This window comes from Aulonocara stuartgranti (assembly GCF_965226115.1).
Source record: "Aulonocara stuartgranti genome assembly, chromosome: 6".
Classification (NCBI taxonomy): Eukaryota; Metazoa; Chordata; class Actinopteri; order Cichliformes; family Cichlidae; genus Aulonocara; species Aulonocara stuartgranti.
In genome coordinates, this window is record NC_138944.1 from 23,244,933 (window position 1) to 23,257,775 (window position 12,843).

The 12,843-nt window shown below is 38.4% G+C and overlaps 2 protein-coding genes across 3 annotated transcripts; one reads left to right on the forward strand and one right to left on the reverse strand.

The window, feature by feature from the left end:
• Window positions 1-295: 295 nt before the first annotated feature.
• On the forward strand, window positions 296-9,848 carry cfap97 (cilia and flagella associated protein 97). Of its 2 annotated transcripts, none has more exons than XM_082536354.1 (5): window positions 296-490; window positions 2,508-3,441; window positions 4,503-4,783; window positions 8,481-8,643; window positions 9,362-9,848. In XM_082536354.1, exons 2-5 carry the CDS (start codon window positions 2,529-2,531, stop codon window positions 9,469-9,471), a joined length of 1,467 nt encoding a protein of 488 aa, XP_082392480.1. In that variant the 5' UTR covers window positions 296-490; window positions 2,508-2,528; the 3' UTR covers window positions 9,472-9,848. The 2 variants fall into 2 exon arrangements, with proteins under 2 accessions (XP_082392480.1, XP_082392481.1); XM_082536355.1 differs by having other exon boundaries at window positions 9,365-9,848.
• A 370-nt stretch (window positions 9,849-10,218) lies between these two features.
• On the reverse strand, window positions 10,219-12,529 carry slc25a4 (solute carrier family 25 member 4). The gene is made up of 4 exons (XM_082537051.1): window positions 12,230-12,529; window positions 11,078-11,564; window positions 10,853-10,993; window positions 10,219-10,736 (listed from the first exon to the last, which is right to left on the reverse strand). The coding sequence occupies exons 1-4, from the start codon at window positions 12,338-12,340 to the stop codon at window positions 10,576-10,578; spliced, it is 900 nt and encodes a 299-aa protein (XP_082393177.1). The 5' UTR covers window positions 12,341-12,529; the 3' UTR covers window positions 10,219-10,575.
• Window positions 12,530-12,843: the final 314 nt, after the last annotated feature.

The window sequence follows — 12,843 nt, forward strand, 5'->3', positions numbered from 1 at the left end:
AATATAAATTAAGTTTACCTAATATTACTCAATAAGAAACCATTTTGTAAACTGTATGTTAACTGAATTTTATCCCAAATACCTTCAAATATAACACAAATAGTTATTGTTAGATTCAGTACCAAAAAATAAATTTACTTTTGATCAGTTTAACTTACTTTGACTGAAATAATCGGATTTAGCAAATCAGCGGCTGAATTTTCGCTGTTATTGTTTTTATGAAATAATCAAACTCTGATAACCCTCATAGCGATCAAATGCTGGAGTCGACTGCTTCTCTTAACTACTGCAGAGATCTCCTAGGGCGACCGTTGCCAGGAAGTGACGTTGCGTAGTTACCAGGCACCGTGTTACTCCAGCTTTAGCCTGCTAACGCTAAATTTGTTTTTATTGCAGGTTTGCTCTGTATTTATTCAGATTCCTGACATTCTTTCTTAAGAAGAAACTTAATTCTAACGTGAAAACGGTGTGTCGTGCCTTCTTTCGTTGGGTAAGAGAACTAAGATATTCTTGGAGCTTAAGTTAGCTAAACTAAACTAATTGGATAAGTTAGCTATGTTACTATTAACGTTAGTTAACTGCCAGGCTTAACGTGTGTTGTTTATGGGTTAAAACACACGTGAAAGCATTATACCCACCGCATTTTATATTATTGTAGTAATGGAGATTGAAAGTGTAGGTAAACAGATAACCAATAGTGTTAGTGTTTTGGAGCTTGCTACACACTGATGGATAGATTACACAACAGTTTGCTGTTATGCCACTTTAAGCTAAATGAAACCCGGTCTTTGCACTGAGGAAAAGTGTTGAAGAGGCCACTCTAGGGGGACCAACAAGCGAAATGTGGGGCAAAGATTTTATTTATATGTGACAAAGCTTGTTAAAGCTACACGATAGTATAACATGTATTATCTAACCTCAACAAAAACACACACACACGCACAAACTATGCAGATGTCTTTTATTGACTGACCGTTACTGTATCTGACACAAAGGATTACATACAAATCATTGGCCTGAATATCTTGGTAATTTGGGGCTTTTAATTAATTTTTGTGGACTGTTCTTTTTCCAGGGTAGAATGATTGTACAGCTACATCTTTAATTACTTTAGTATTGGGTCCATAAGTTTGAATTTAATTTGGATTCTCTAATCCACACATCGTCAAAAGTATACATGTAGTCTCAAGTGTATACATGCACCCCTACTAATATTTGGTTAATTGTCCCTTAGCAAGTTGCGCCTGGAGCACACATCTTTGGTAGTCATCAGCAACTTTCTGGCATAATTCTGGGTGTGTATTTGACCACTCTTCTTGGCAGAGTTAGTAGAGTTCATTCAAACCGGTTGGTTTCCTTTATCAGACCACAGCTTTTAAGCATGGTCCACAAATTTTGAATTGGAAGGCCATTCATGAAGCTTAGTGTTAGCCTGCTTCATCCAAGCCAGTGTGTGCTCAGCTTGCTGGAACAAGATGGTTCAAGTTTGAACCCTCTAGCTGCTGATTTGAGGTGAAGTTGAAGAATTTGGAGGTAGTCCTCTGTCTTTAGTATTCCATCCACTTTGTGTAGTGTGGCAGTACTACTGGCAGCACAACAGCCTCGGAGCATCATGCTAACACCACAGTACTTGACAGATACTACAGTTTGAAAGCCTCACCTTCATGCTACCAAACATTCCTCTTGTCATTGTAGCCAGCTAGCTCAGTGTTGGTCTCATCTGACCATAAAATTCTTCTCCAGAAGGCATTTATTTTATTCCTGTGGGCAGCTGCAAATAATAGTTGAACTTGAAGGTTTCGATGTTGTAAAAGGGGCGTCTTTTTTCATTGGTGCCCTCTAATAATCCTTTAATTGTCCCAAAAGGGGAAATTTGGTACATGGTCATGTAAAACTCTCTTCACTGTAGACAGTGGCACTGGTGATCGAACAGTTTCCAGTTCATGGCAGGCTCGAGCCTTGCTGTTTCCTGGGTTGATAATGAACATCCTCACACAATTTCCTTTCACTTGATGATCATACAGCAGTTTGAAGTGATGATCTTCAGTTCTTTAGAAATGCATTCAAGTTCTGTAACTTGTGCATATCAACATTTCTCCATCGTGTGTTTTCACTGAGTTCACTGGACTGTCCTATTGTTCTTGTTCTTGTTTTCATGGATTTATGCAGTGTTACCTGTTTTATATTGCAAAAAACCTTTAAAATTCTTAACCTTTATTTTGTATTTCAGTATGGATCCTTGTTTGCACATGTCTGTTTAAACCACGTTTCTTGTGAGGATGTTTGTAAGCTAGAACCACATAAAATGTGGAACATTGTCTCAATATGTGGGACAGTGGACAAAGGATAAAAATGCTGTGCAACCCAACATAAAAAGGGACACCTGGCCAATCATTTCAGTCTTTGAAAGCAGTCACTCTAGCAGGTTTTGCTAAGTTGTTAGCTGTTATGTTAAATAAATGGGTTAAAAAATTACTATTTAGGTATCTCACATTACATCCTTACAGGTGTGCAGAGGGGAAATTGCCATGTTCAACCCCAGTGAACTGGAAGGTGAAGTGGATCACTCGTTTTTCGACAGCGATTGTGCTGAAAGCAGCACAGATGCAGAACATAAGGTGGAGAAAGGTTTGAAGGCTGAGAAGAAGATCTCAAAAGCACATGATAAGTTACATGCAAAACACAGAGAGAATTATCGTGGCGATCTGTCATCAAGGAGTGATCAGACAAGAAAACATCTAAAGCAAGCGGAGACCTATAATAGGAGCAGTAGATCATCCGTTTCCACTACATCGGATAAAATCAGCAATGAAAGCAGTGATAGTGAAGATTGCGCCAATTTAGAACCTAAAAGGTCCAGTAGAACATTCATGGCTTTACTGGCTGAAGCCAAAGAGGTAGATAATACAGATGTTTACATTCAGAGTCCAAAAGAGACCAAAGGAGAAGCATTACCATTCAGTGCCAGCTCTAAAAGGAGAAATAAACAATCTCCTAAAAAAGTAATAAGAAATTTGCACAACCAAAGTCCTTCAGCTCCTCCAAGCAGGTCTGAGAGTCCTTCTCTTTCATCGACTGAGACCAGCACAGATGCAGACTCTGAGGGCTCCTATAGCAGTAGCAGTCACCAGAGCAGCTTAGAGTCCCCTGCCCTCCCGAAAACAAGTGCAACTTCTTCTTCATGTCCAGGAATAAGAAGGACCAGAGTAGGCTCAGCAAGGCCTCGTGATTTTCCTGTTCTCCATACGGCAGACTCAGATGATTCAGTGACAGATGTGACCCCACTCTCCTCACCTGACACCAGTCCTCTTCAGTCACTGGACTTGAATGTCACAGAGGTCGAAGAAGAAAGTCATAAAGAGGAGCAGCCGCGGCAGAGTGTGCCCTCCAGTGGTCTTAGAAACATACAAGATGATGACTCAGATCAGGATGTGGATGAGTGTGAGTATGGTTGAGCTTTACGTTATAATAGTTGTATTTCTAAGCCCACATGGAGTTATGCCCTAGGCCTCTTTTCACAGCAGTCATTTTGACATGTCGTAGAAGTGTAAATAGATGTTTAATTGGTTAAAGGTATTATGGGAACATTTCCTTTATTACGCCACACTCATTCCAGTGAGACAGCATGCATTACTAGGGACAAGGCCATAATTAACCTACAAACACATTTCAGAATAGCGGCTATGAAAAAGGTCCATTGATGTGGTGAAAATGACATAAAAAATTTGTTACACTTAAAATTGCAGTCTAAGTATAAAAAAACACTTCAGTCCCAAACCTGAAAAATAGGAACTGTTGCATCAACATGCATTTCATTAAAGATTTTAGCTGGTAAGTGTAGTGTAAGCTTTATATGAGCTTCTCTCTCTCTCTAAAACAGAAGTTTATTTCTCCTCCGTGAGTTCAGTAAATCAGCTTTTTCCCCAAAGTAATTGTAACGTGTATGAAAACAGTTGTCCACACAAAGATTTGTGAGTTTTAGTTGAATTCTGCTTCACATAAAAATCTTTTTCAAGGTTTTCTCTTTTAGTTTCAACATACTGCTGTTTTTCAAAATGTAGCTCAGAAGGGGTTTGCACAGAGTGTGGTTAACATTGCAGAGCAAGCTCTTTTGAACACTGATGAAGAAATAAAGTGCACAAAAAGATTCCACTTCACTTATTTGTGACTTTTCAAAATGTACATGATGGAGGTTGCAGAAATGTAGCTCAAGAATATGGCTCTTCAAAAATTCAGTTTTTCATATCAAAGAACCCAAACTTATATAAGCAGCAGAAGTAAGTACAATTTTATTTATACAGAGAAATTCACAACAAAAATGCTAAAACCTAAAAAACAAAGACTCAAAAACAAGTTGGAAAAAGATGCGTTTTTAGCTGTTTGCAGAGGATGTTCTGATGTACTGATGTTTGACCTGAGCATCAGTACAACAGAACATTTTCCACCACTAGCACAAAATGTGAAACTCAAATTATGATACAACTGTTTGTTTTTCCTTTCAGGCTCTCTCAATTTAGAAAGTCAGCTTGGAAGAAAACTGGTCTTCCACTATCCTGGAGGGAGAAACAGGAAAAACTACTCCTTCAGCAATGAGGAGGTTCGGCGCATTGATTTAGAGAATCAGCGACTACTTCGCGAGCTGTCTCGCCTCTCTCCGGGTCCCAGATCGGGAAGCGCACCAGTGAAGAAAAGCCACGGGGCAAGTAACTCTCCTCGAATTCGCCTCACTCACAGTGCAGTGAACAGGCAACGAGAACAGCAACGGATTGAGCGGGAGAACCTGGTAAGTTTCACTTCTTGGGTCAAAACTCAATCCTTGATTTGCTTAATTGTTTTGATAATAGGCGGTCTTAATAGCAAGAGAAACATTTGTGATAAACTGAGTAAGAAATTAATTTGCTTTTGTGTTTCTTTGTCTTTTGCAAACAACAGAAGAGTTTCACCAGGCGACAACTCTTCACCCACTAATGTATTGAATTGGATGATTCCCCCCCAACTAATTCTAGTATGTAATGTTGGGGAAAAAATTACTCCTGTGTCCTTGCAGTATACTTATAATCTGTAGAAAGAAATTCCAGTTTTCAATCATATAAATATATTTATCCATCCATCCATTCTCTTCCGCTTATCCTTTTCGGGGTCGCGGGGGCACTGGGGCCTATCCCAGCTGTCATAGGGCAAGAGGCGGGGTACATCTAACTGTTCTTCCCTCTCAATCAACTTTTGCAACATATTTTTGAATTGACTTTCAATTGCACAGCAGCATTAGCTGCTATAATAGCATTGTTATATTGCTTTCATGTTTGTTTTTCTTCAACAAATTTTTAGAAAAGATGAGAAAATGTATTTTCTTATCTAGTTTTTCAAATATCTCAAAATGCTTATGGTTGAAAGCAACTTTCTTCAATATGGTTTTGAGGAGAAATACTGTAAAGAACAACACCCCTAACAGAAGTTCTCAAAACTAAGAAAGATAATTATTAACATGAGTGGATATCAAAAAGAGCAGAGAGATTTAATGTTGCTGTGAACAGGCTTGTCACTCTGCGAGAGATCGTGTAGGTTAATAATATGTAAATCACTCAAAAGTTAAGATGTAAGTCAGAAAAGTCCCAAACAGAAACCTTAGGACTGGTTTTGAGGTTTCATAATTCAAATGTAATAATTATATTTCTTTTCTTGTTGGATCTAAACGTCTATAGGTGTGAAATTAATAGAATAAAAATGACTTTTAGTTTGCTAGATAGGGTCAGAGTGGCATTATTTTTTGTTAGGGGACGTCTAAATAAGTCTTTTTGGGTTCCTGTTCTAAAAACAATCTTTTCTTACTGTATTTTAAATTCTTAAAGAGACTGTAAATACAACATGTAACTATAGAAGTTGACTTTTCCCACTAGACTTGTTACTCAAGTTGGTAACTTCCTTGAAAACCAGTCTACATGTTACTGTATTGCATCCTACTTTTTAATTATTTACTCTTTTTTTTTATGTTTTTTACGTTGCCTTTAGTAAACTATTGAAGAAACATAAAGAAAACATTTTATGAAAAAAAAAAAGAAGTTTCCTCATAAATACTTTAAGTAGAGAACAGAATAGAGAGAATAAAGAATAGAGATGTTTTGATTTGAGTTTAGCGTCAGTCCAAGAGTGCCACCTCTGCAAACGTACATGGAAAGACTTGGACAGATGGCAGCAGGTGGCAGCCAGCAGCAGTGCCGCAGACTGACATTTGACAGAGTTCAGTCTCTGCCGCTTTAGTCTCTCATCCCATATATTGACTTATCTTGGCAACATTTTTTATGTCTACATGCAGCACAGTTTCAAAAGAGGAGATGGGGAAGTAAAGACATATTAATTATTGGTAGCCAGCCAAGGCACTGGTGTTACTAAGTGAAAACCTGACTTCTTTTCTACTCATGTGTTCCTGTAATAATGATTATATATTTTTTAAATTGATCCCTAATGTTGCTGCTATAAGCCAGAATGTTTCTATGGTTTTAAGAACAGACTGTCCTCTCTCTTGAGCCCATCTCTCTGCGTCAGGAGTGGTTTTCGCCTTCTCTATTCTTAGAGATTAGTAATTGAATCTGCCCGTGTGATCAGTGTATACACCCCACACATCACACATGTAAGACACCTCTGGCAACCACAAGTAGTACCACTTCTGTGTATTTCAAGTGCTAGTTTACCCTCTACACATAGTATTCTTTCAAAGAAATTATATACACTAATAATAACAATAATAATAATAATGATAATACAATGGGTACATTTTCATTGAAGATGTCTCCTGTAATGCAAACATTAAAAATATAGTAGGTGGTAATTCTGGCTGTATTTAGAAGCCTGCAGTGCCTTTTCATGCCCTCTGGAAGACTTTTGATCTTCAGCACGAAGGTCTGGTGATGCTTGAGCTTTTTCCTCATCACACTGCTTCATATGGAGCTTTTGTTCACTGAGAGATTACAGCAGACCCTGCGTGTGGGAGTGCATGCGTGACATTTAGCCACTTGTCTACACTGATTTGCTTCATGCTGTTTTGTTGGGGTTGCTGTGTACCTTTCGCAAAGTCCTGGTGCACAGCAGTTGGTAAATTGTTGACTGGTAAATTTGACTTATTTAATAAAATAGTGACTTATTTTTAAGAGGTAGATTGTTTTAAAATACATTTTAGTGTATGTGCTGTTTTTTTTATGTATTCATTCTAGCCAAGAGCAAGAATGAATATAATCAAACCAGTCAAATCAAATAATAAAAAAGTAATATTTAAAAAAATATTTAAAAAAATAAACTCTTACCATATATTTCTTTTGCACGGTGTTCATTTCAGGTTGTTTTATCTATATTTACTGTAACTGTGCTGCGTAGTTTAAACTACGGAAAAGAAATAGTAAAAACTTATATGTGATTACTCATGAAAGTGGCCACTTTCATGAGTAAATCATATAAGGCTTACATGATTTACTCATGAAAGTGGCCACTTTCGCATTACTTTCATACATTGTTTTAGTAAGTATCCAAAACATACAAGTTTCATTATATAATTTTTCAAGGGATCTTATATCTGTTTTCACACTTATATGCTTTTCATACAAGTTTCACACAAGACAGATACAAACTTTGTAAGATTTATATATATCTTTTCCATATGGGTTAGCTCAAGAGTGTCACCCCGGTTTCATCTAAAGTGGACATACAGCACTTAAACTGTTTGACCACCTAAAAACAAAGAACACAAATATTTTAGAAATCTGTCGAAAACCTGTTTAAAACTTAAAATTGCTCAATTCACTGAATTAATGTTTAATACAGAAACAGCAGACTAGACTTCTCAAAGAAGTCTGAAATGAATCAAGCCTAATATTCAACTTTTTCTGCTGAGTATTGCAAAAAACCCCAAACAAATGGTAATTTAGCTTGTTAATGAAAAAATAACCATGTACTTTACTATTTGTTTCAGCTTTTTTTGTAAAATGGTAAATTTAAAAGTTCATGAAAAATAATTATTATATTTTAGACTTAAAAATGTTATTTTAATTAAAGAGCTTGCACACCAGCTTGATGTTGATCTAACCATTACCTAAACATAAAAAAAGTATTTTGCCAATACAGTAGTTAATTTCAGGCAGCTTTGGCATAACCCTAACATTGGGTGGTGGTCTAATACTTTTGTTAAGCACTTCAAAGAAACAATCTCACTGACTTAATGTTTAAAAAAACAACAACAAAAAACAAACAAAAACCTTCACAAGTTGATTACACTAAACATCAGTGGGCCTGATGGGACGTATATTTGGCATCATTGGTCTATATCACATACAATATTACAAACTGTGTGTAATTTTTTCTGTCAGTACCTTAGGTCCAGTACCAAAATTTGAGTTTGAAATGTAGTTACCTCCCACAGTGGTGGGGGAACAGTTTACTTTTACAGTATTTTTGGAGTATTAATGAGGTAAGAATCTTTCTATTCCTCTCAGGCTTTCCTGAAGAGGCTGGAGTCTGTGAAGCCCACACCTGGCCTGAGGCGCTCAGAGCAACTGGCAGACTATCAGCGCCAAGCCGGATACCTGGGAGGTTCTTCATTTCCCATCTGCAGGTCCACCACAAAGAAAGATCGATCTAGCAGCAGGACTACCTCCGGTTGGTGTCTTACATCTTTGGTTGTTTTCCAACAATTTTAATTTTAAGTACTTTGGTTTAGATAACAGATATGTACCTTCTAGTACATGCTATATGCTCCTCCAGTTACAGTTTGTCATACTGCAATTAAAGCACGGCTACAGAATATTAATAATAAATAAAAAACCTTTGCATGCAGACCTCAGTGTTTTTGTTCAACGAGCACACCACCTGCAGGAGTGTGTGTGGGGAGACATTTGGAGAAGCCTGCTGTTATTTGCTTGTGTTGCATTAATTAAGGTAGAAAAAGGCATTAGCATGTGGTACGCACTCATGTCAAACTGACGGCTGCAAATTTATCTCCAGATGGTTGCAAAGACTGGATTAAAGAGAACGAGAAGACTGTAAAAAGCAGCTCTTAACACTGCTATGAAATGAATTTCATGGCTCAGTAACTGACAAACTGTTTCTCCTCTTAACACCTTTTTGTCTTTTTAATGTTTGTGTTTCATTGTTGCTTCCTGGTGTTAAAATAACATTTGAAATAATTAACCAATAACAGATTCCAACTGTCATAAAACACGTGTGTGTGTGTTTGCCTGATTGTTTTTAAATACAATTTCAAATATGTACATATTTTCTTAGCAGTGTAATAATGGTTTTTAAAGTTGTGCTATTTTATGATTAAACTGTAATGATAAGCCTGTAATCAGAGAGCATGTTTCTGTTATCCACTCAGCAGGTCCCAGGTCAGTCAACTCCAGGGCATCACTCCCCTCCACTGACTCCAGCAGCAGACCTTCACCCAGGTCAAAAAAACCAGGTGCAGCGCGGGCAGCATGGTGCTGAGAGCGCTGTTTAACATTTAATCTGCTAAAATCTGGTTTCTGTTATCCATATTCAGTTGATATCTTTGCATCGCAAAATATTAAAAAAGGAACAAAGCTCAAAGGTTCTTGTCACGTAAATGTGTTCAGCATACTTTCATCTGGCTTAATCAACTCTTCAGTGATTTTCGTGTAACCATGCTTATCCATTATAAACATTTTCTTTGAATCTGAAATATGGTATGTGTGGCTTCCACAGCAGTGTCGCAGTACCGAAGTTAGCTGCACAAGCAGAAGATATTGTTTTGTTGAAGGTATAAATGTACAAATTATTGTTTATTATGACTGAATTTCAGTTCCTATAAATGTAACCTTTTTTTTTTTACATTGCTTGATTAAATGGGATACACAAAAAATTGTGTTTTTAAGTTATTTAAAGGTTTACTTGTTTATATTTATTCTGTTTCCTGTTAACTAAAGCTGTTTTCCCACCAATTAACAGTGTACTGTTTTGCATCTTTAAAGATGCAAGTTTTGTTCAAATCATTCTTGCTGGAAGATGCATTTATTAGCTTTTATCATGGAAGACAATCGATGGGACAGCAGAAAAAAATGGGTGTAAATAATACATTGAAAAGTCGCACTTTGCTGCTTCACTTCTGAAGCATTGTGTATGTTGGCTTGGTGTCCATGTGGGGAGTTAAACAGAAAATCTAATATGAAAACCAACAAGACTGTGACAACAGTGCATTCATCAAAAAGACTGGACTGTTAGAATAATACGTTTTTATTCTTAATAAAATAATTTATGAGGATCAGAGTGGTCACAGCATAACACATGGGTCTCCTCAACTTGCTTCACAAACTTACTAACATGGGAAGCATGACCTGAAGTGACATCATCATGTGCGTCATCACAAAATCTCCACCTGCTTGACTTTTACTGAACGACTGCCTGTTGGCATGTCCTAGATGGGATATATACACTTTTGGTTCACCCACCCTCCTTACCTGGGCTGTCATACTGTAGACGCCCACACTGTAAATTCACCAAGCTGTTATCACTGTATCACCAGAAATAAGACTTAAACAAAGTAAAGGGTTTCCTTGGGGATTGGTTGAAAGTTTAGTATGCAAACTTCTTGAACTCATCGTAAAGCACCAGCACAAAGGCACCACCCATGCCTCTGATCACGTTAGACCAGGCACCTTTGAAGAAGGCTTTTGGTCCCTCGTCCTTGATGATTTTCTTCCAGCAGTCGATTGTGCCCTTGTACATGATGTCAGCTTTGGAAATAAAAAGAGAAGAAGACAACGGACATGAATAATGTTGCATAATGCCCTCACATGAATGCTTAATAACTGTGCAATAACTGGGCCAAACGAATCGAACATGGTTTCACCTCCTTTGCGTCCAGACTGCATCATCATACGACGTCTGACTGTATCGAAGGGGTATGAGATGAGACCAGCTACAGCAGTGACGGTTTGGGCGATCATCCAGCTGACGATGATGTGCGTGTTCTTGGGATCTGGCAGCATACCTATAAGAAGCACAAGTTAAGTCACCCACGTGTAAAATGCACATGTACACTGTTAATACATTCTAGTGTAACAGCTGTGCGCACCTTTAGCCGTGTCGAAGCATCCAAAGTAGGCCGCTCTGTAGATAATAATACCCTGCACTGACACGTTGAATCCGAGGTAAAGACCCTTGAGCCCATCGGTTTTGAAGATCTTGGCAATACAGTTTCCAAGACCAGTGAACTCTCTCTCTGCTGTGCCCTTGCCGATGTCTGCAGCCAGCCTCGTTCTGGCGAAGTCGAGAGGATACACGAAACAGAGCGAAGTCGCACCAGCGGCACCACCAGATGCCAGGTTGCCAGCGAAGTAACGCCAGAATTGTTTTTTTTGATCCACGCCACCGAGGAAGATCTTCTTGTACTTGTCTTTGAAGGCGAAGTTGAGGGCTTGGGTTGGGAAGTAACGGATGACATTGGCCAGGTTGCCTCTCCAGAAAGAAATGAAGCCCTGTTCCTTGGGGATTCTAACCACACAGTCAATGATTCCCTTGTACTGTGTTTCTGCTGTGATCTGCTTGCTGGCATGCTGGACCTGCAAACAAAGCATAAAAGTTCTGTATTGGACACACGTGTGCCATAGTTCCATGTAAATGTAAACCTTGACATGACAGGGACCATTTTTTCTAAATAGTATGCAATATTTGAGCAAAATTTTAATTTTAAATACATCATTTTGGTATTTACATAATCTTAGACTACTATGTTTAATATTCTCCGGACAGACATCATGTAGTTGTAGGCCCAGCAGAGGCACACTCCTGTCACTTGAGACCTCACTGTGTATTAGATTACACACTTCAAGTTAAATTTAGCAGTCCACTTTCACTGACTATTGCAGCGGTCATCTGTAATAATAAAGGATTAATTAACTTAATAAAAGCACAAACAGCATGATGAACTAGCTACTTATGGTCGTTTTTCTGCAACGCTTATTAGGAGGGCTTGCCACCCTTACTGTCACCAGAAGAATTCTGCGTAACTTGGCGCGTAAAACTATTTCCACATCAATCCATGACCTCTCACGTGCCCACTGGCATTACGCACGAGACCAAATGAGTCCAAAGGGCCATTTCTTTCTTGAAAAACAATTCTTGTGTTGCATTTTGTGTTTGAGTTATCGCAGAAGCCCCACAATTACGCACGCTTTACGCAGACATGCGACCGTGCCAGAGGCAGCAGTTGGTTCAGTCATTTTACCTGCAGCAACAGCTTGACTCTCTCAATGGGAGCGACAGCTGTTTTGGAGATGGCAGCGGCGATGCCACCGGCCAAAAAGTCTTTCATAAAACTAGTCACCGCGTCCGACATGATTGGTTGTTTCTTGTGGAGATCCGAGACTTCTGACTTTTCCAAAAGTGGCCAAGATCCTCAAGGAAACCCTACGCTTCTCCAAGTGGACGAGGCAACCCCCATGTGTCTTAATATATGCGGGGCAATTATCGCGAGAATCTTGAGTGATGGATTTACAGTTGGTCGAACAGATAAACGAGGCCGAATAAATTTCCGAGGTTAAAGTTCAACTCGTGCGCCATGTTTCTGAAGTCAAGAGTCGGCCTACCCGGGGACGTTTAAAGGACACAATGTGTGTAATTTGATAATTATTAAAAGTCAGATGTCACTAATCCTTATGATGGAGAAGTCCTTTATCTAAAGTCCGACTGGAGAACAGCTTTTGCATTCTGTCTACACACACTTGTGGGGTTTATTGAGTTTCCAGAAAACTGAAAAAAAAATCTGTCTTTATTAGAATAATATTAAGGTAACAATTAAATTTCATAGCGTATTAAATGTGTATCATGACTTCAACCCCA